General features: G+C 34.4%; 1 protein-coding gene across 5 annotated transcripts; it reads right to left on the minus strand.

Moving 5' to 3' along the window:
• Window positions 1–86: 86 nt before the first annotated feature.
• Window positions 87–23,453, minus strand: LOC6568626 (microtubule-associated protein Jupiter). 5 transcript variants are annotated; one of them, XM_001994473.2, is made up of 6 exons: window positions 12,719–12,979; window positions 12,161–12,305; window positions 3,338–3,471; window positions 2,845–2,877; window positions 1,722–1,976; window positions 87–1,150 (listed from the first exon to the last, which is right to left on the minus strand). In XM_001994473.2, the coding sequence occupies exons 2-6, from the start codon at window positions 12,220–12,222 to the stop codon at window positions 1,011–1,013; spliced, it is 624 nt and encodes a 207-aa protein (XP_001994509.1). In that variant the 5' UTR covers window positions 12,223–12,305; window positions 12,719–12,979; the 3' UTR covers window positions 87–1,010. The 5 variants fall into 5 exon arrangements, with proteins under 5 accessions (XP_001994509.1, XP_032596511.1, XP_032596512.1 ...); XM_032740620.1 differs by having other exon boundaries at window positions 12,623–12,974; XM_032740621.1 differs by lacking the exons at window positions 12,161–12,305; window positions 12,719–12,979 and adding an exon at window positions 23,237–23,449.

Consider the following 23,453-nt stretch of genomic DNA (forward strand, 5'->3'; position numbering starts at 1 on the left):
AAGTTTTAGTTTATTTTTTTTTTATTTTTATGTGCGTGCGCACATGCACGTACTATTGTTTTTATTTAATGTACGTAAATATAATGTATGTATGTGTTTGTTGTATGTTGTATGCACTGATATAAATATAAATGTGGTGTTGATTTTAAACATAAGTGTAAATTAAAGAATTAATATAATGCACGTATGTATGCGTAGAAATGAATGTATGTCTTTGTTCGTTTACCTACAACAGGTCTGAACAACGCATTAATATATTTTAATATCGTAATAGTATAATATTGGATGTAAGTAATGCTAGTTGTGGTATGGTATGGTATTTTATGTAATGTTTGTGGCCAATATGCATTTGGGATTCAGGCTTGATAGAATTAAAAACCAAATTCATTTAAATTTCTAAAGCGTATTACATACGTATATGTATTCCATTTAGTTGCATATTGTGGTTGACGATGATGATTTAACGGGACATACATAATTGTGGTTACAGCGATAAATCAATTAGGTTCATGCGTTGATGAAGAGTGATTCCAAATATTTGTGTGGTATTATGTGTATAATGATTCTTGGCTTAGTAATGCTGATAAGATCCGACATTGAGCAATAATGTTCCGTGAAGTAAAGTGCTTAACCTCATTTGCGAAACAAGATTTTATACAGTTAGATAGATCTTGTGCGGCGCTCTTTTTTTTTTCTTTTTTTGCTTTCAATACTAAGAACAAGGTTTTATTCGATATAAGAATTGATGCAGTTGTCGACTCGATTGGTGTTGGGTGGTGTTGGCTGTAATGCTCTTCTGTTGCTGGCTCTTATTATTAAAAACGCTAGGGCTAATTTCGCATATGCGGATAGTAGGGGATTCGTTTTCGTTTCTTTTTGTTTTTTTTTTGTTTTTCTTTTTTTCTTTTTTATGCTTTTCTTGGGATTATATTTGTTTGTTGGGCTGTCTCTTGCTGTGCACACATTCATCCGACCATGTTGATTTTCATTCGTGTCTCCATAATTTGTAATTACCAGAGACCCGATGAATATCCGCCGGGTGGCACACGATTCTTGTTGATAACCTGGTTCCCGCCGTTCATAGCTGCTGTTGGTTGTATATAATCGTTTCCACCAGCCTTGTAGCCCTCACCAGTCACGGGATTGCCATCTATTATGAATAAAAAAGGTAAGGCAAAAGGAAAACAATTTAAATATTTGCTACAATTTGAATCATAATTATATTATAACTAAGACCTTTCATATAAGTATTTTTTCATATTCATTGTCTCTTTAATAAACTATCATCATTTTTCATTTATTATATAACAATCATTAATATTTTATGAACTAAAATGCAATAGCCAGAAATTGGAATTATTTGCGGATGAGAATTACCCTTGAAACCGAAACTAATTTTCGATCGATCCAATTTAGTTTTGTAAGTTAATTGTCGCGTGTCTGGAGCAATAAATGTGAATTTGTGCCGATGCTAAAGTGTGAAAAGCTTTATTTATAAAACCCCACCGCAATTCTTTGTAAACGACCCCGAAAATTCACTAGGCACACGAAAATTCACCGAACAATATTAACTAAATCGATAGGCAGAATTGGGACAGGACTCTGACTGGTGTTTGAAAGTGGCTCTAAGCTTTAATAATTTTGTTTGTTTCTATAAATAATAATCACAATTATATATATATATATATCACAGTAATGTGCGAAATTCAGTTTTAATTTACCTGAACGGTTGCCTACGTTAATTTTTAAATTCTCAGTCGAAGAAGAAACGGAAGATGATGCCGACGATACCGAACCACTTTTGCCATTGTATTTTCCCTTGTTGTTGGCAAGTAATTGCTGTGCGGCATTTGTGTTTTGTCCAAATGGAATGCTGCTCTTCATGTGATTCTTGCCCGGCGTAATGGGACGTGCCGGTTCACCAAATAGACGCGAATAGGAGTCAACGGGTTTTTGGCCCCTCCGCGGTGCATCACCTGTATATTTTGTAGATTACAAGTTTCGTATGAAAACAGTCGTTGATTTGATGTGTATTTTTTTTGTTTTTTTTTTTTTTGCAGAAACAAAATAAGTACAAGATTATAAATTAGTTTGCTGTATGAGTGAATGTGCTTACATAACTACAATGTTGCATAAGTAAGACAAGACAAATTAAAATATGTTAACCATAAACTGAACTGAAACGATTAACAAGTAAATACTTAAGTAGCTCTCATTTCTGAAAGCATGAGATTAGGCCATTTAATTATAATAATTAATTAAGTGAGATGCTGGGCTGCTGGCTGCATATGCAAATGGATTTCGATTTCAAAATGGCAATCGATTAAAATTTGCATGGTTTGAGTGAAGAAAACAGCAAAGAATAATAATTAGTGGTTTTTAGCAGTAAAAGTGGCTCCATTCAATTTTATTTTTGAACTCAGCGGGTTGTCTTTGACCTATATAACAATTATATTTCTGATTTCTATTCGTTTATATTTCTCTAAGAAAATCCGTGGTATCTGGAGCAATGGTTTTTCTTATTGAAACTCTTTAATCAAGACTGATTACAGGCAGCATTCTTATTTGCTTTTAATAATTGCTTAAGTTAAATTAAAATATGAAATATAAATTTTAAAAATAAGTGGTTTTAATTGAATTAAATTGTGTGTAAATTAGACTCTTTGTGAAAAAATGTTCTCTTTATTAGCACTGTGCTAGAGTTTGAGGTGACAGAAGATTTGTTTGATTTCATTTGTTTGATTTGCACAATTAAATTAGTAAATGGTAAACCAATAACAGAATTTAAACAAAATAATTGTTTATGTTAAATCGGACACTTTAAATATGTATATATTTATGTACCAATGAAATAGAATCTGTGAGCTCCTTGCCGTACTGTAAAGATATATATAGAAAAAAAAAAGAAAAAGAGAAAGAGAGAGAGAGAGAGAGAGAGAGAGAGAAAATGGATATCGAGAAACATTCAGTAAACAAGCTCACAATATCGTTTTCATTTTATTGCATGTTGGACGACAGTCACAATTGGCTGCAATGATAAAAATGTGTGGGTTTCTATCGAGACGATAAAACTATAAAGTATTTTGTAGAGAGAGCTATCCAATTTCTAATTTAGTCTAAATAAGCTAATTCATCACAAGGTAATGTGTATGTTTCTTTTGATTATTGTAAAGCAATTTGAGCGTAATAAATAAGAAAACTGCTGAAAAAGCGTTGTTACAAGCTGGAGACTAGACAAATATTTGCTCAGTGTCTGGTTAAGATATGAAATATATTTTATTTGTATATCTCAAAATGTATCTTTCCGTGTATCTATTGACAAAATAACATTACTTACCATTGTTCTTCTGAGCGGCATCTTTATCGGCTGAAAATATATTTGAGGCCATGCGATTTTTGACGTTGCGTGGTGTCTGCGGCATATCAGATCCAAAAATGTCACTTGACCCGCCACCTGGGGCCCTCAACACCCTAGAAAAAAGCAAAGAAAAAAACGTTTTTATTATTATTATTATTATTTTTTTTGAGGTCAGTTACAATTCAAATTAAACAATTATGGGAGTTTAAGTTTAAGAAATTAGCCACAGACGTGCCACATCCAAGAAAATTATAAGGCAATGGGGGATATGAAGTATGCCTAATTATCATCCAGCAGAAATTGCAATTATTCTGCCTGGCTTAGAAAAGTCAAGCATTGCAATCAGATGAGAAGCGAAAAATGTAAGCCAAGAAACAAAGCCACAGACAGAGAGAGAGAGATGGAGAGAGATAGAGAGAGGGAGAGAGCAGCAGTAACAGCAACGGTGGATGGCACTTAACATCACGCCAGATTCTGGTGTTAAAGCTCAGTGCCTGAAGCCAACGGTGCGGAAAAGCTCGACCGGCAACAGTTGCAATTCACATTGCCTATGCTGAAATTACTTAACGAGTGTTCTCATTATGTGTGTGTGTGTGTGTGTGTGTGTGTGTGTTGCTGTTCTTGAGCTCATTGTTGTTGTTGCGACTCCCACATCAAGTAATAAAATTTGTCATGATTCGTTTTGTAAATAAACTCGGCTCCAATTAAAAATGTGTTAGAAGGGAATAAACCTGGACAAATTTATGCAAGAGGCAGACAAGGGAGTCGTCAGTCAGTACATAAAACAAATATGACCCCATAAACTATATAGCATGAATGAAGACGAAAAACTGAGAACTGGGAATTGGAACTGAAATGTTATAGACAGAGTGGAAGTTCCAGCGATTGCGATGTGATCGCCACAAGTGAATATTGCTTGCCAAATGCAATTAGTATATTTGTGGCATAAGAGGCATAAGTCGAAAGCATAAGCAACATAATTCATCTTACACCACAGATATGGTTGCATTCCACCGCTACAACTCTGCGGCAAGCACATGTAGCAGTAAAGAAAAATGTGTCTGAATCTATAATACAATGCCAAACTCGGCAAAGAGAGCCATAAGCCATTGTGTAATGCAACATTTTACTGAATAAAATGTTACGTGACGGTGCTCAAACTTGCGTGTCATAGTTTTCCTTAATTATTTATTTGAGCATTAATATCTCAGCTTGATTTGAATACCACAGAAATTATGGTATCTTATATTTGATCACTCTTGATTACCATTTAAACACATATTATTCCATTATTCAGCAATGATGCAATCCTATCAATCCAATAGATTGATTGACTAATTGACAGTTGTTGTTATTTTGTTTTTTCTTTTTTTTTTTGCATGTAGTCTAATATGATATATAAGGTATTTAGAAAGCACATCCATATGGAAATTGGAGTTGCCCACATAATGCTTAATTAGTTGTTTGTATATGTCATTTTGATATAACGACCAAATATTAATCGTTGCGGTAAAAGTTAACGTTAAGACAACCACGCAAGGATGGATGGAAGAGGCGCTCGAACTTGACTTGTTGTTAGTGCATATCGGCTATCTACTATCGAATGCCTTTCACATGTGATATAGTAGTGTTTCCATGTGTTAGCAGCAGCTGCAGCAGCACTGAGGCAAATCAGAAATTAAAGTTTGCCTTTTTTTGGTTTGTTTTTGTTTTTGCATTGACCAGAGAATGTGAGAAAAAAGCAAACCTGACCGGCAGGTAATTTTGCGGTGCAGATGGTTCATATGCCATTGGCAAACCAAGTGAGCTCAACTTGCTATCGGTGACAGCCGATGTGCACCATACGGAGAGTGAAGCTGGAGCTGCGAGCTGCAAGCTGGGAGCTGGGAGCGGGACTTGGAGGAGCTGGGAGATGAAGTGCTTTTACCTAGTACATAGTGCATGCAGCAGCATGCAATGGAGGCAGCACTAAATATGTATTGAGTCAATGACAACGAAAATGTTGAACACTTCTTATCCACAAAAACAAAAGCAAAAACAAAAAACAAAAAACCTTACGGGTAAAAGTTGTTTTGTGATCACTTAAAGTAAAAGTGATAGTTGCTGCATTGATTTAGTTTAAGCAAAATACTAGCCCCTTTCTGACATCTCTTTTTTTAAAAAAAAAATCTTTTTTATATTTTGCGTTGCCTTTGTTGTTATTTTGATTGGTGTTGGGAATACGGGATGCGATTTATACATAACGCCTTCCCAAAAACATTGGCGAAGTTTGATTTGTGTGAACTCATGTCACTTCTCATTTCTCGTTTTCTCATTTTTCTTCTTCATACATATTGATAGTATATTTTGAGCACCTTACTCTGTGGTGCAGTCGACAGCTGCCCACTACTTAATTTCATTTCCAATTTCAAAATCAGTTTATATCTGACTTGTCTCACAGACCTTGTTCAATTAATATCCACATTATTTGGGAGGATCAAAGATTTTTGTGTTTGATTAACTGTTGTTTGCACTGTACGAAAACATTTTCGTATTAAGAAATGTTGTTAAGTAAATTGGTTGTCTGTTGTTTTCTCCCACATAACGTGAACTTTAATTAGTTTTCAATGAAAATAACTTTTTTTTTATCATAATTTATTTATATAAAACTTACAGTTGGGATAAAACTTAACATGTATGTGGATAAATTCCTAGGCAGTGACTTTATTATTTATAAAATTCGATTACAGGCATAGTAAGAATATAATTTTGATGATCGTGCCCGATTAAGAAATAACCGCTACGTAACATTCTTTCATTGTTCTGTTTGCTTGGGATCGTCAGTCTAATTTTATGATTAACCTTTTTTTTTTTTACTCTCAACAATGCATTCCTGAGACTACAATGCAGGGAAAGAAGAAATACAGTGGAATGGCGGCAGTGATGATAACAATTTGTTGGACATTGTGGGTATTGCAGCTTCAATAACTTCAATAGTTCAACAAACAGTCTGTCAGCCGAAGAAAGAAAGCGCGGCTGTAAAACGAAACGAAACGAAGAGAAAAGAAACAAAAAACCCCACCCTGTGTGGAAGCTAATTTTCTATTTGGCTGATTGCGGCTTGTAGCGTGCAGCGTGCAGCTTGGGGCTCATGTCATCAAAGGTTCGCAGGTTGTTGCAAGTGCCTAAGCGCTAATTGCAACGTCAGCCGCCGGCGAGGCTAACGAAAACCGAGTGACAGCAAAAAGTGTATAAATTTATTAATTGCAAATAAATTTTATGATTTTGTTTAAACTTGACATGATGGCCGCTGACCGCCTGTCATAAAGATTTTCCAACGATCAACATATCTTAAGCCACACAAATTTGTCATTTCATTTCATTTTTTTTTGTTTTGTTTTTGGGACAGGTGAAAACGGGTGAAAATATTTTTCTTGTTTAATTATAGTAATTTCTTACTAAAATATATTATGGATAACGGATAAAAGAAACTATACATAAAATGTACATTGAGCTAGTTCCGCAATTCGTGTTCTAAAATGCATAAATATAACTCTTAAATTTAAGGCGTTAAATGCATTGAAAATGGCTATTATAATTCTTTGAAAATCGAATTTCTAATTTCGTTTTATATGTGAGGATAGAGTGTACATAGTCTGCTACCTGTTCATTATCATAGTGCACACTGTGGCTGCCAAGAGATCGGTGCACGTGCTGCATTTATACATAGATTGGAAGTTGAATGAGTTTGGTTTTTAAAAGTTTCAGTTCATTCGTCTGTAACAAACAAATGTCCGAGTAATTGTTCATCAGTGGAGTTCATTTGTTTGGTTTTTTTTTTTAAATATTTTTTTTTATTGAGTTTCGGGTTTGCTTTAAATTGGTTGCTGCACTGATCTGCTGGAGCGCATCAAACCGTTATTGTTTGGCTCGCCGGCTGCAGTATTGTCTCACTTAAAACGTGTCCAGCAGAAGCTCGTGCAACCGCAAACAAAACAACAAAAAAAAAAAGAGTTTAAAAAAAAACCATAATGAAAATTTAACTGTGGCACGAAAATTGAGTGTGGTTGCCTGAATTTATGCATGTAATGTATTTTTTTATTTTTTTGTTGCTGTTGTGTTATTGAAGTAGTAGTAGTATTTGGTTTTGTTGATTTCCCTAAAATGTTGATTAGCTGTATCCATTATAATTGCCCGGCATGCTAGAAAACAACAACAACAACAATAACTGACGTTTAAATGACTTGCTTGATGGGGCTGATGGTGCTGGCCATGCTGCAATACTTTCCCTGCACGGCTTTCTGCTGGCTGCACTGTGGCAGTTAACTGTGCATTCAAGCGGAGTTGCGAGTTAGTTGATCAATGTTGCCGATATCCGATGTTGCACTTTTTGATGGATTGGCGCGCGCGCGCAACCATTTCGAATGTTCGGTAATTTCCTCTTAGCTTTTAGGAATTTGATCAGGTGTGCCATCAATTTTGAAAAAAGTGAAAAAAAAAACAGACAAAACTAAACAAAACAAAACACAACCAAAATGAATGAGCGCTTACTGTTCAAGCTGACGAAGATTAAATACCCTTTTTGTTTTGTTACGTAATTTAAGCTCTCGCTTGTGTGTCTCCAAATTAATTACAATTGATTGCAGCTATTTTCATAGCTACTTGCCCCTTGTGTCTGATCAAAATCCCAAGCCTTTCCGAATGCGATTTGTAAACTCTTCATACGGTTGTAGTTTTTATCAGATTACTTGGTTAAAATTATTACAGTTATTAAGGATGGACTTGGCCAAGATTTAAAGTTATTAAACATTTAGCAAAAAAAAAAAAATGATTTCTTTAATCAGTCGACAATAAACACAAATACTTATGCATGTCAAATTAAATATTTAAAAACAATTTTACTTTACTTTCTGGGTATATTTGAAATACGAAAATTAATCCAACATTTGTTGCATGGATTGGTGTAAACTAAAAAAGAAACTCCAATTGGACAGAAAATAAAAATGACAAGCGTTAATATTGATTGGAAGAGTACCTTCAAATAAATCTAAGCGCATATCTTGTAATTGACCATCCTTTTTACTTATTCACAAGTTGAACGGAAATGTTGTATAAAATACCAGCACTAGTCTAAGAAACAACTTTATAAATATTTCTAAAGATGTTGTTAAACACTATTTTATTTGATTTATATTGCAGTTATGCCTGACATAATCACTGTTGCAAGTAATAGGAAATTATGCTTATCTAATCATTATTGTATATTCAAGGATAATAATAAAGTTTATGTGATAATAAATATGAATAAGACATTATCTAAAGGCCGTTATGTGCTATAGAAATCAGCTTATGGTAAAGCTTTCTTACAGAATTAAGATTCATTTATTTTTGAAAGTCATAGTTAAATGCAGAACTTAAACTATTAACCCTTATGGTGCCGCTAATCAACCGAGATATACAGATTGTTTAGTCAAACTAATTTGTAATTTGTAAATAAAACACAGATACTCATAGAAGTTTTTTTTTACCAACAGCTACATATTGTATCCCTCGGCAATCGGACTATAGATCTGAAATACAATTCCAAATCGCTGTGAAGCAATGAATGTCGCACCTCACAACACCTTTTCCAATTGGCCAGCTAACAATCAATCCAATTAACAAGACGCACACACACACACACACACATACAGATACAAATTGATACAAAGTTGCAGAGAATCTAGTGATTCACAGCAATGTCAGCTAGCTGGCTGACTGGTTGGCTGGGCTTACTGACTGTCTGGGGCTGCACAACAGTTAGATTGTCAATTATCGATAGTGTTTTCCGCGCTTGATCAATAATTATCGATTAGCTGCGTAGAAAGTGTATATTGGCCGGCAAAGAGGAAAAGAAAAGTTGCCGAGCCACGTTGCTGCCACTACTTAACAATTATATATGTGCATATGCGCCAAGATCGGTATTGCATAGGCCAGTCGCCTATCAAAGTCTTTTTTTTTTTTTTTGTTTTGTTGCGTTTAAACTTCAGAATTAATGTCAGTAGACTTCAGCTTAAAATGGCGAAAGTTGTCAATTGCATTGAATTTTGATGTACACAGACCGAGCATATTATAATTTTGTCACGCAATGTGTACCGCATTGAAAGAGATATCGGCAACTTCAAAAACTCTAAAATATGAGCTATCGAAGCTTATTGGCTTAAGAGTGAGTTCAAACTGAACTTATAAGTAATTTTTGGTGCTTACAGAAAACAAATGAAAAAACATTTTCATTAAAAAAAAAATCGAAACAAAATATTTTTATTAAATTTATTTGTCAAAACCCAGAAATTGGAAAATTGTATTACGTTTTGGTAAACATTTATCGAGACAACTTTACATTTTTTTCCAGGTTATTGAATTCGAATTCCCGCAATTTTTATTTTAACTACACATAATAATAAGCAAACATTTCAAATTAAAGATACAACTAAATAAATATTAATCTTTTTAACAGTGTAAAAAGTTACACAGCTGTTACAAATGTTGCAAAAACTGTGTCAAACTTTGATTGCCAAACACATGTAAAAAAAGCAGTTAAGATGAATAGTAGTAACATTAGCAAATACAATGTTTCAAATGAAATATTGTTATTGGAATTGTAACAGAAATCGACCAAACATCAAAGCATTAAGCATTTAATGCTTCGGGTAAGCAAATTGTTGCCGACAAGCACAAGAAGGTACGAAAATACTTCGGGAATGCGCAACAAAGTACGAGTTACTAATGCTCCAAGTAAATAGTGGTGAACTTTGTATATACTCGTATATATATATATATATATATTATATACATATATAAATATCTATATACTGACGCAACAGTATACCGTAAGCAGTATATAAATGGAATTCGAAAAATGACGTTCGCACAGATTTGAAAAGTGTAATGGCTGCTTTATTTGGTAATACTTTTCCTGTTTGCCCTAAATAAGCATATCAATACTGTTGACATAGTAACTATATATATTAATATATATGTATATATATATGGCAAAGTACAAAAAGAAAGAATAAGCCAAAATAATTTGCCCTAGAAACAAATATTGCGTTGCACACATAAAAAATTAAATACACATTTAATTATGCGCAAGAAGAGCTCAAGAAAAAAGAGATCACTGCAATTGGAGAATGGAATGCGTTAGTGCTGCATATATATATATTTAAACAAATGTAATGTTTATTAGAAATAATGTTCATTGTCTATTTGGGAGACAATCGCATGGTAATTACAACAAATAAACAATGCCATAAAAAAAATCTCATTGCAACGATTTCCGCCGCTCAGCTCAGCTACACAAAGAAATACAGTTATGTATATATATAGTTAATAATACTTTCGAGGAAAAGTCACGCCTTTAAAATTTAATTAAGTACCAACCATGAATCAGGCCGAAAAGGAAAGCTTACAAAATATTTCATTAAGCCCTCCACCCTCCCACCCCGCCTTCACTTCATAAGTGCATATGAAATACCAAATGCGATTCATGCAAGTGTCCAAACGTGATAAAACTCATTTTCTTCAACAAAAGCTAACTTTGTTAATCTTGATGACTTAATGCAGATGACTGACTGTTAATTAAATTTAGAAAATTGTGTACTCTCTGCCAGAAGCTAAGGCTAAGTCAAAGTCGGACGTGAAAAGCAGAAAACTGAAAACAGAAAAAAATTTTCAATGTTTGTTTCACGTTCTTAACGACGACCTTAGACGGAAGTAAAGCAATTTTGCTTCATAACCTGCACCCATGTTACCAAATTTGGTATTTTCTTTGTTTTCGTTTCTTTCAGTGCTGTTGTCATACGCACATTAATTGTGTCCACACCCCAAATTAAACAATTAAGAACGATTTCTTTTTAAAGCTGTCAATTGAATCGAATTTGCTCAATTTAATATTATTATTTTTTTATTGTTATTTTCAAATAACTGTTTAACTGTATTTTTACTTTCGAATACCGAATTTTGAAGAACGTTAAAACGTTCTTCCATAGAAGTCATTTCTTTATTTTCGGAAACTCGCATAATCTTATATCTATTTTCTATTTCGCAGAAGTTCAAATTGCCCAGATAATTTTATCGTGATTTTCACCGTGCATTTAAAGTCAAACTTGTATCTTATTTTGTTTCTAATAAGAATTTTTGGAGTAGCGTTGAAATCGCTATAGAGAAATGATCTTTTTTTTTTTAAATTATTTTTTCATGATTTTCACAAATTCAATTCCCAACAAAATACGAGCGGAAAGACAAAAATGAAATGGCCTTATTGACTATGAGGGCATAGAGCATTTATATGCTCTGCTCTTTCTTATAATTATAAATATTATTAGTGTTGCTGTGGGCTAAAAAAGCAGCACAAGTCGACGTGCTCAAAATAGGCGACTCCGCTGCCGCCGGAACAGTCGCAACATGCAAAACAAAAACAAAATCAGGGATTGGGGATTGGGACAAGTGAACCGAAAAATCAATGAACTGCTTAGGCTTAGAGGCAGTAGTAGTAGAAGTAGAAGTAGCAGCTCTAGTTGTAGTTGTAGTAGGTGCTTAATAAAGAGGTTCTTGGCAGATTACATGTGTGTGTGCATGTGTGTTATATGAGTGACCAATACACTGAAACAATGTACACACATTTGGTGAAAGCAAAGGGTGAATGTACGATAAATTACAATACAACAACAATAATGCAAATAGCCACACATACACAGACACATCATATATACGAATATATGCAAGTGCATATAGGAACCGCCATTGAGTTTGGGGCAAATGCATTTCATTCAACTTGAAACTTACCTCTTTTTGGCTTTGCCGACATTGTAAAGTTCGACATGTTTAAATGCAGCATAAGTAGCCATCCTTAATGTATTTCTTTGTTATGTGTATATTTATCGTTTTAAATGTTTTATTGTCTGGTGATTTTATTTTTATTGCAAAAAACCTAAAAACACAAACAAATTAAATCTTCTGCAATTAACACTAGGAAAATTTGCAAATTCAATCGTTGAGAAACATAAAACAAAACGTCAGCAAAAATATATATTTATATGTATATATATACATAACAAACGTGTATCAAGCTGCAAAGCAATGATGAGTCATGCTGCTTGCTGCATGCTGCATGGTGTAGCAGCAACGACGTTGCCTGCATTGGATGCTGTGCGCATAATAAAAGAAAAATCAATAAACGTTTGTGTGTGTGGTAGGCAGAGAGTCCTAATTTTATGACTGTAGAAAATTACACTTGTTTCTGCTCACATTTTAAACGGAATTTGCAAACTTTCCTAAATGTTGTGTGTGTGAGTGTGTTTTTGTTTGTTCGTTTGTTTGTATATACTTTTTAAGGACACTCACAAAGTAACCGACCTTATTCACACCTTTATTTTTGGTTTAATTTCAAAAAATTCTCTTTGTCACAAGTAACACGTTTTTATATCGTATACAATTATTTTGAAATGATATGCGTTCGTTTTGATTTTTAGATACTTTGCTTGAATTATTAACCGCAAAGAATGAAAGCTATGTGCTTTTCAATTTTCCCATTCATGAACGTTTTTCAAAGTGTGCTGAAGCGTTAGCTGACGTTGTGAGCGCTTCAGTATGAAGCTGACGACTGGAGTGCATTGGGAAAAGTGAAAAGCATTTATTACCACCAGACCTGGCAGTTACACGACGAACGTCGCCGAGAAGTCTTATCGATCCAAAAACAAAAGCACCAACTCTCTCAGAGCGAATTCATGTAACTGCAAAGAGAGAGAGACAAAGAGAGAGAGAGAGAAAGGGAGAGCAGCGCACACTTCGTTTTGTAAGTGTATGTATTTATATGCAATATACTCGCACTCGTACTCGTACTCGTACTCATGCTGTATACTGACTGAGAGAGTGGCGTACGTAGCATTATGTTGGGGCTGGCAGCCGTATCAAAACAAAAAACAAACCACAGCTGATTGAAGTTTAAACGGCATTACACGCTCTTTCTCTCTCTCTCTCTCTGTGCCGCTCACTTGCTCATCTTTGAAATTCAACTCAGATGTAATGTAAATTTGGTGCTGCAAACAACAAAATGCATGCAAAAAGAACTTCACCAGAGTTGCAAAATTTTGTGAATTTTACACAGCTCTTACAAGTTGAGTAAATAATCATTAATATTAGAGTTGAATTTAATTGAATGTTTTCCATTCAAAATGATACCTATTAATTATAATAGACTCGAATTTGAGTTACAGTCGAATGAGTTCTTTCTATTGTGAATTGATTTCCATCACAGAGCTCTTACGCTCTTCACATTTTGGCAACAAATGAAGTTTCTATATAAAAAAAAGTATACGATTTTTTAAAACTAAAAACTTTGCTTCACATGAATACTCAAGAGGCACAACAAAGCCTTTTTTGTTTTCCTCCACTGAGTGCTTTCTTTTGCTTTTGTGGCAATCTTAAACAATCTCCCCAAATCAGACATATTGATTTGGCGAAAGGCAGCCGTCAATTTTGACTGTAACGGATGAGGCCAGACCAGACCCGGCCAGGATTATTAATTCGAACAGATTACAAAGCTTATATATTTTAAGCCGACAAAAAAGTGAATCGTATTGTGTTTATTTAGTTGTTTTTAATTGATGATACCGTAGAATGTGCAGATGGCATCAGTGTATCATGTGCAAGAGTATTTAATGTTCGTCACGGCAAAGATAATTGGTCTTTCATGCTCTACCAATGTACAAAGTAGTTCAGGTCTAGTGCATCTTATATTTCTTAGTGTGGCTTTTCTATGGGTACCGTTAGAGCGAAGTCCATTAGAAGCTAACACTACTAGCAAAAATTCCAAAAACAACAAAAATGAAAATGCGAAAAAAAAACGAAAAAAAAAAACAAATCCAAACTGAAGACTAACAAACAAACGAACCAGAAAACATTGTGCAGCAGGTTGCATGCTGTATTCGGTTGTGGCGTCGACATAGTAAATCACTTTCATCATCATCAGCATCTGGAGAAACTTGATATGCTGCTGGCAAATTAATTTAAAATTCAACTCTGAATTGCCTGCATTCAAATCAAAATGCATTTATGTACCCACCATTCTTTGTAAGCTCTCCTCTCTATCGCTATCTCTCCCAGACTCCGTCTATCTATCTCTCTCTCTCTCTCTCTCTCTCTGGCTCGCTCTCGCTCTGTCATTCTTTGTAAAAACATTTGGCACACATTTCCGTGCAACACAGGAAGCAAGTAGTGTTGGTCCATGTTGTATGGTGCCTCTTTTTTTTTTATCTATTTTTTGTTTGCTTTTATTTTTAGTTTGAAGTTGGCAGTTCTTTACATGCTGGCACACTGTCAAAGTATGAGTGTCATTTGACACCGGCCAACATTCAACATTCAACGTTCAACATCCAACTTCCAACATTCGGCACCCCACAGGCAAGTGTAAGCTATTTCGTCTCTAGAGCAATTCACTTGCCCACATTGTGGTGCGGCGGACGGCCAACCAACCCACTGGACTGGGTTAAAAATAGTTAATGTGGTCCACACAGTCCACAGTCGACCATTGGCATCTGCTCGTCGCTGCGTTTCCACCGAATGGCTTGCCTAATTGTCGAGCATCGTTTCTTCGGGTCAAGTACTTATGTCTGTGTGCCTTATCTATTCAAAATCGTCTGTATCTACCCCCCCCCCCCCCCCCCTGTTGTTTTTGTGCTTTTTTGTTGTTGTTGCTTTTTTGATTTTTGCAGCAGTTGCATCAAGCAGACGTTAACCAAGTGGGGAGTCTGTCTAAGTGTATACAACCGGAATGTGAACGCCCATGCCTTGCCTGGACACTGTGGGCGATCATTTTCAAGATTGAACATCTGACAGTCAATAATGGCAATTCCTATTACATGCCATTAAAACAACATGAAATATGCTCTAAAGCTGTAGCAGCCAATGCTGTGGAAATTCCAAGAATATTAGTAAATGAGACATCTATTTCAAATAGGTGTTTATTATGATAGATAGATAAACAACACAAACGTTTAGGTAATTTTTATTAGTTTGTCGCGACTTATATCTGAAAAAGTGGCTATTTCCCGGAAACTAAAGCTGAGTCGTAGGCCTTTGTAGCTAGTCCACTTACACTTGAGTATATTATTGTTATATATATTTAATTTAATAACAAAAAACAATAATTACAGTTATCTAGAATATACAAATGTATCTTTTTCAGAATTGATTTTTATTTGTCAGTATTAAATTTGTAAAAGCACTAAGAACCATTAAAAATCAATAAAAGGAGAAACTCATAAATAACAAATGGATAACAACAAAACTAATCATTTTAACAAACAGAAACTAGGCTGTTGTTTAAACATTCTGACCAAGTCAAATAGGTCAGTTAAATATTGATGAAAATACCACAGTTTCATTTAACAACAAATCAATCATAAACTGGCAGCTTTCACAAAACTATAACTAGTAACGATTCAATCAAAGATAATAAATTATTAAATCGTATGCCTGCCTATGGGAAATCTAACTATATGTTGATTAATTAAACTTTATTTCTTTGTTATTTTTTGGTCACCTAAGGAAACAACAATAAAAACATTAATATTTCTCATGGAATATATACGAGTTTTTCTCTTTACATAATGCAATATAAATATATCAATAGTTTCGTGGAATATATACGGGCCCATTCCCTTCCTTACATAATGCACTATTTGCACAGCTTCAATACAAAACTATTTATTAATACACACTGAATGGGTGCATGGTAAAACAAAAAGAAAAAAAGTTAAGGCTTTTAAACGCCTCTCCTCCGACAGACAACCCAGACAACTTTTCTTTTTTGGACTGTCTATTTTAATTATAGCTTCGGGCACAAAACATTTCTTTTTGTTGTTTAGCCGGCTGCTTTTGATTTAGTCACTTTTTGGGTAAACATTTTCCACGTGTGTCCATAGAGTACATAGGGGGGAAAAAAAACAAAAAGGTTTACAGTTTTCACTGCATTTCACCCGGCAATTGACCGAGCGGCCCATTGACTTACCAACCACTTAAGAGCCACAGATTAAACGGAATAATTAGCCGACCGTGCAAACTAAAATATAAACTAAGACATAAAACAAAACAAAAAAAAAAATGAAAAAAAAAGAGGCAAACCGGCAAACCGGCTCAGCAAAGGTGACCGAATCCGCTTAGTTCAACAACATTTATCAGCGATTCCTTTTTTTTCGAAAGTACTCGAGAAGAAGAAGTTGGCTTAAATCAACTGAGGGCTTGTCGCTTTTCTATACAAATTTATTACACGTGTTTATTTTGTGAAGTAATAAAAACTGACATATGATCCAGTTGGAGCATTAAATAGTCTGCTAATTGACATACAACAACAGTTAAAGGTCAAGTTCTTTGATTTTCTTGCATGTGTATTAAAATACTTCAGAAATCATATTTTATAATATTGACAATATTAAGCATTTTAATATTGTGCACTGTTGCATTAAACTTTACGAAAGATAAGTTAATATTGACATTCTAGCACAAATTAAGCAATCCGAAAGTATTGTTATTTTTTAACCATATGTCTCTCTTTACCAAGCAAAGCACAATTTGTTAATAACATCCAATTAGAATGAAGACCAAGTCAAGCTACAACGTTTTTTTTTTAAATTAAATTCATTGAACAGTTTCAATTAAAATGGGCGTTTTTATCGTTTTAATGAAACTTTAATTAAACAATTGCTCGCTGGAGGATTTTTTATGTTCCATTGAGTGATTTATAGATACATTGAGATGCGTAGGTGGGCACTTCAAATGTTCCTTAACTCTGCAGTATATTGATGAAATGGAAGCAATGGGGTTGTTGGCAGTAAATGAAGTAAATTAAACACTTGACTCTGCATCAATAAAAGTTGGTAAACAAATACAGATTTACAGGGATTATTGACTCTAAAACTCATTTTTATTGTAATCTGAGCAGTTTTTAAAAACCTCAATAAATGTTCAAATTTATCGTCAATTTTCAATGTTAATAGAAAGTAAGGCTAGAGAAACGTTTAAAAATTCACGCAATAAAATCAGCTGTTAACCTGCGACGTAATAAATTGTATGTGTAGAGTAAATGTCTTTACAATCCTGACTGCCACTTAACAAGCAACTTGTTGCCATAAAAAAAAAACAATAACCGATTTCTACAAGCTCTTTTTGAAAGGATATCAAATTGCCCGAGTCTAGATTTATACGTTGCAGGTGCATATGTTTCAGTTAGTCAATAACTCTCATGTTCCACTTGGGCTATGGCGACAACCAAAAAAAAAAAGAAAGAAAAGTTCCGCCTTGAAAAAAAAGATAGTAAACAATTGTCTAAAGTCTAGACTCTAGAGTAAATTGGCTGCACGAAGACTTTGCTCAGCGGCAACAAATAAAACTTTGCTGTTTATTAAGCGAAAAGTGAAAGGCAATTCAATTTGTGTACTTTGCACAGCTCCTCTCTGGATAGAATTTGTTACACTTTTTGCGTAGTTAATACAGCATAACCGAAAGAAAAATAAAACACACACACTCAAACTGTTGTTAAATATAATGAAGCACTAATCAGTTTTCTGCACCTCTTAAATCACATGAAAAACTCTTTTCTTTAACAGGAAAAACTAAAAAAAAAACAAAAAACAATAAAATGTAACACTTTAGCTAAGAGTTTTGCAGGCACGTTTCAAATTATCTGTGTATAATTAATATGCATGACCTATAGGCTTATAATTGTTTTTCGGAATTATGTGCATCACATGCAACTAATTCAACTGAAAGGCGATGAACACGTTAGATAAAAGTCTTTTCTCAGTTGGATACGAAACCGTTAAGATGCCACACACACAACACACAACTTCGCGCTTAATTTGAAATCTTTGAAATGCCCGAAAATGAAATAAATCAAAACGGAAACAAGAAAACTTTTAACACATCTTTTTCCACACATAAAAGGTAGTCATGCTATGGACAGTGTTTGTCATTTTCTTTTGTTGCTATTAAAAATCGTTTTTTTACTATAGAAAATAGTTTTTTTCTTTTTAACAAGTCTTGCAGCTTGAGGCAGTTGTCTTTATTTATATATATATATATATGTACTGTGTATTTGAAAACATATAATATATACAGAAATAAGCACATAACTTTTGTATGATTTATTGCTTTAATGGCTTAACTCAGTGGTATATACTAAATGAAGCAGTTTAGAGTCTAGACTCGAAGCATTTGGTATTTATGGTTTGTGTACTCGCTAGATAAGCACTGCTTGCGTGCACTGCTTTGAAGTAGAACTCCTTTTCAACTTCTAAAAGCCTACGGTTTTAACTCTGATTATTACGTTGTTTTTAGACACAGTTTTAATGATTCAACTTAAAATAATATATTTTATTATCGTTTGGACAACACGCTCTGAAATTATTGAAGAAATTCTTTAGTTAATTGTCGATCAGAGGAAAGATGCGCAGCCGCTGTCTAAAATTGAACTGCTTGCAATTATTTTGCGTGTCAAGCGGATTACAGGGTATCAGCTTATGGAGCTCCACTGACTCTTGGTTGCACTTGCAAAAATTTAATTTCTAAGAAGTCTTTGAATTATAATAAATATAATAAACAACCCATTTGCTTGATAGATTCAACTCTTGTAATACCAAACGTTTTTTTTTTTTACCAAAATTTCCATTAGTAAATGACAAACTAAACTTGAAACTAAATCATGATTCCTACAGTTTGAAGTGAAGCTCTCAAGGATGCTTCCGCATGGAGGGAGTTACAATTCAAATACAAATGTGCAGTGTCATTAAAAAAGAGAAGATAAACTTTCCCCTTACTGATTGTCTTCACATGCGAAATTGTTGGTTAAGTGTCAAATGCGAATGAACTCCAGAAGAGATCTTCTCGCTCGCTTGCCTTGCATTATTCATGTATGCAGTCCAATCATTTTCAGCTCAGACTGATATTGCCTGCTATGTCCATACGCTGATCAACAACAACAACCAGAAGTAACATGCAACTTTACAGATTTCAGAGATGCTACTTATTCAAAAAAGTATTTTGAGAAATTGCAAAAGCTTTTCAAGTGAAAGAGAACAACATTGCAATGCTATGTCTGACTGTCTGCTCGTTTGTCTGGCATTTCCGTATTTCTGTCGATAATCCACCCTGTTCCTGCCTGCTTTACGACCATGCAATATAATCAAAGCCCCAGTTGACTTTTGCGTTGCGGCAAAAACACCCCAAAAATGGCTTAGTTAAATCCGTAAATCCGCAAAATGAATGCATTTCTACCCTTCGCGAAGCGAAACGTGCAAAGTGTCAAAATTATTGCAAAGTTCGTGCTTAATTTGCTACTCTGGCAGTCTTAACAACAACCTCTTATTCTGCTTGAGACAACTAATTGTGCCCCTGGGATGGATCCAGTCCGATACTAGCCAATTTCGTATTTTTCTAAATTGAGAAAATTCTAGAATATTTTTCTTTTTTTTTATATGTATCTAATTTTAAGCTGTTGAGAGACATTCGCATGCAGTTGGTAGTTTCGATACGATTCTTTAGAAATGTATTTTAAGACAGAAAAAACAGAATAGATGGGAGGGCAGGCAGCTAGAAGACAAATGACAAAAAAGGGTTGCTGGCATTATTTATTTATGTTTGCTTCATTTGGCAAAGTTATAGTTCAATGGCTTAGGCGTATATGTATATGAGTATACCAGGATTATTATAATGCACAGCTGGAATACTAAAATTTTGCATTTATTTATAGGATTCACCTGAAGTCGCGTTTTAAAGGCGCGCCGAGATACACGTTAATGATTCATAACCAGCAAGGCATAGTCTCTTGTTAAATGCCTTTGTCATGCACTTCATTTTCATCGGGCATATGCATATAAAGTGGCCACTGCCACAAGCGCACAAAGGCGTATTGAGAAACTCTGACTGACTCTCAGACTGCAATCTTAATACCCTTAATGATGTACATTTTTGAAGCTATCAAAGTGTGTACATTAATAATCAATAAATAAGTCAATATATTTACAATTGTTCTCTTTCAGATTTCAGATTCATAGCAAGCAAAGCATCTTTATGTGTACCCCCCCAATTAATGAATACCCATATGACACATGATTGCAGTAATTAAGCAGAATACATTTTCTATATGTATGTGTTTGCTTGGTTTCTTATGAGCAATTGGCAGACGTTGTACAACGACCTCCTCAGTCCATGTCCATTCAAGTCTGTGTGTTTTTCTGTGTTCAACGAAGCGTTCGTATTTGCCAATAAAATTTAAATAAAAAGAATTAACGCAGTGGAACTGTCACCAAGTACGGACATAATTGGCTACTCATTTTTGTTTATGTTATTTTTAAACTTTATTGATTCTTGCAAGTAATCTTATCTGTGAGCCAGCTGCTCATTTTAAATGTAGATCCAGAAATTTTAGAAATTCTCATTAAATATATGTTTATGTATTTATTCAAACTATTTGGGTGTGGCACTGATTTCTATAATGTTTATTAGCAAATTTGAATTCTTTTTGTTTGGCACGCAGATCCATTTCAGTTGCACACATTTTGTAGATATTTGACAGCATTTAAACAATTAAAAATTTGTGTCAGATGCGTGTCCGTCTTGTATTATTATTTTGAACAGTTGAACACGCGCCCATTATTATTATTTGATTTTTTTTTATTGGATTGTCTAGCAGCAGCAGCAGCAAGAGGTGTTTATCTCGGCATGAGTCACAGTTATTTACACATACGTGCGTATGTCTTCTCCCGTTATTTGTAAATATCACAGTCTCGAAACGAATCCAGACAGCCGGTTGCACCTACCTGAGATTTTACCATTCTCTTTCTTTGCCTATCCCATTCTCTATGTCTGCGTCAATGACGATTAGTTCTAGAAGCTCAATTAAGGAGTAAGGCAAAAGCCAGTAAAAATCAACAATTGTTCAACGGCGAAAAGAAGAACAACAAAAACAGCAACAACAACAGTGTGGCAAACACGTAATAACATGCAAGGCACTATGGATACTATATAAATATGTAGTAGGAAAGTTCAATGCACTTTTCTGCTACTTGCACATTGGCGGCAAGCACAATAGGTACAACAAAAAAATATTAAATAAAGTCGCGTGACTAGTTACCGCTAATACTTAAACAAACCATGTTAATATATACATATATGACTTGGCTGAGAGCCCACCAAGTGTAAAGGCAGCCCAATACCAATGCATTTCAGAGCGCACGCTCAGCTTACAAAAAATCAAATAAAAAACAAAAATTACTATAGTGCTTGCTCGGAATTCCGAATTTTCAAAATGTATAATTATCTATTATTTTCGTTTCTTTAGTTATACTTCTAGTCATATAAATACATTTAATGGTAAAAATCTATATGAATTTCCTTGCTTTTAGTAAAATCAATAATTAAATGCAGTCATAAAATTCGTGTATAAGGAATAAAAGACCCGTCTGCAATTAGTATAATTAACAAAAAAAAAGAGCAATCAGCAATTCATTCCAATTTACGAGTGTTCACTGTATGGAACACAAAGAGAAAATGAGCAAAATGAGAACAGTGGCGGGCATTAGCCGGGTTGGTAGTAAGCCGGAAATTTCTTGGGGTTGTTGCTGATGTCCATCATCAATAAATAATACATTTTCTAGCAGTGACTTGTCCTATTTAGAGCTGAACTCGTGCCGATGTCAGAGAATTTGTTTGTACACACAAGCTGCCATAGAAACAATCAGCGGAAAATGGAGCGGTTTTATGAGAAAACCGCCATTGTGTGTGTGTGTGTGACTAAGATCATCAATATATCGCTCTTATGTTATCTTAAATACACATTTAATCTTTGGCCCCCCAAAGAGAATGAAAACAAATAAATATTTCAATTCATATCTCGCGCCCATCGGTAGTGTAAAAACAAAAGCAGCTGGGCGCAGCTGGTGATAATCGATAACAATTAATATTGTTCGCTTCGAAACTAGAACGTTTCGATTCAAAAGTGATGCGAATAGTTTAAATTTCAACTAAACTTATTTTTCCAATCAACTCATGAGTAATGAATGACAACAGCACTAAAATATATTATTTCTTATTTTAAAAGAATGCGATCACTTCTTTAATGCTCAAATAAAGAAAAATATCCAATGACTCATCATGCTGTATTCAAAATTGGCCTTTGCCATCGTCGTTGTCTTCAAATGTTACTTCCTGAAGTGCAGCACACGAATGGAAAAGCAGATAACATACATTTTGAGGGGTCGGGCACTAATATCCAAAATGCGTGGTAGTATGTGTGTGTGTGTGGGATATCGGTTGTCAAGGGTGTTTACTGCACTGCTATGGGTTTCAGTGCATGTCAAAAAAAAAAAAAAACCAAAAAAAATGACAAATAGTGGTGGCCATTGTGAAATGTAACAAATTAGTCCATATGTACACAAGTAAAACAAAAAAAATAAAAGCAAGACATAGAGGAAGAAACCGATTGACTTAAGTTACAAATGACACGATCGTATATAATATTCAAATAAGAAGGAAATGCATGTGGATTACGCTGGTTATTTCCTTTTATCTTACTACATACATAAGAGGAAAAAACATCATATACAGCCTCGTCTTGCGATAAACCAACACTGATCGCATATTGCTAAAGAAACTGCATGCATACACACACACACACATACACACGCACGTCCATGCAGAAATTAGTATTTATGTATGTATGTAGATACATACAAAACAGTTTAAGTGGGCCGACAGCCATTTAGGACTCCGTTAAAAATGTTATTTTACATATGCATGTGTACATAATACATACACATGCACACTGACCAAATGACAGAAAATTATGAAAAATGGGCAAAAACTTACTTGCTGCTTGGTTTGTTGTCGGCAATATCAAAGTTGGCGATCATTTTGCTTATTTTCGATTGTTTTTCTTGATTTGGTAGATTGCCAATAGTTTTCACACTTAATATCGCAAGAGCGCTGCAAACTTGAACTTTAATTGAAATTTTATTTATTTTAAAAGTGCACACAAGAGCGGACCGGCTAAAACTGCATCCACACAGACTGTTCAATCGAAATA

This window comes from Drosophila grimshawi, unplaced genomic scaffold (assembly GCF_018153295.1).
Source record: "Drosophila grimshawi isolate 15287-2541.00 unplaced genomic scaffold, ASM1815329v1 contig_311, whole genome shotgun sequence".
Lineage (NCBI taxonomy): Eukaryota > Metazoa > Arthropoda > Insecta > Diptera > Drosophilidae > Drosophila > Drosophila grimshawi.

Coding starts and splice junctions, on each gene's coding strand:
- LOC6568626 (XM_001994473.2), bottom strand. CDS start 12,222: ATGGCTACTTATGCTGCATTTAAACATGTCGAACTTTACAATGTCGGC. Junction 1,977..2,844: donor TCACAGATTCTATTTCATTG/GTACATAAATAT, acceptor CAAAATATACAG/GTGATGCACCGCGGAGGGGC. Junction 1,151..1,721: donor TAACGTAGGCAACCGTTCAG/GTAAATTAAAAC, acceptor TATTCATAATAG/ATGGCAATCCCGTGACTGGT.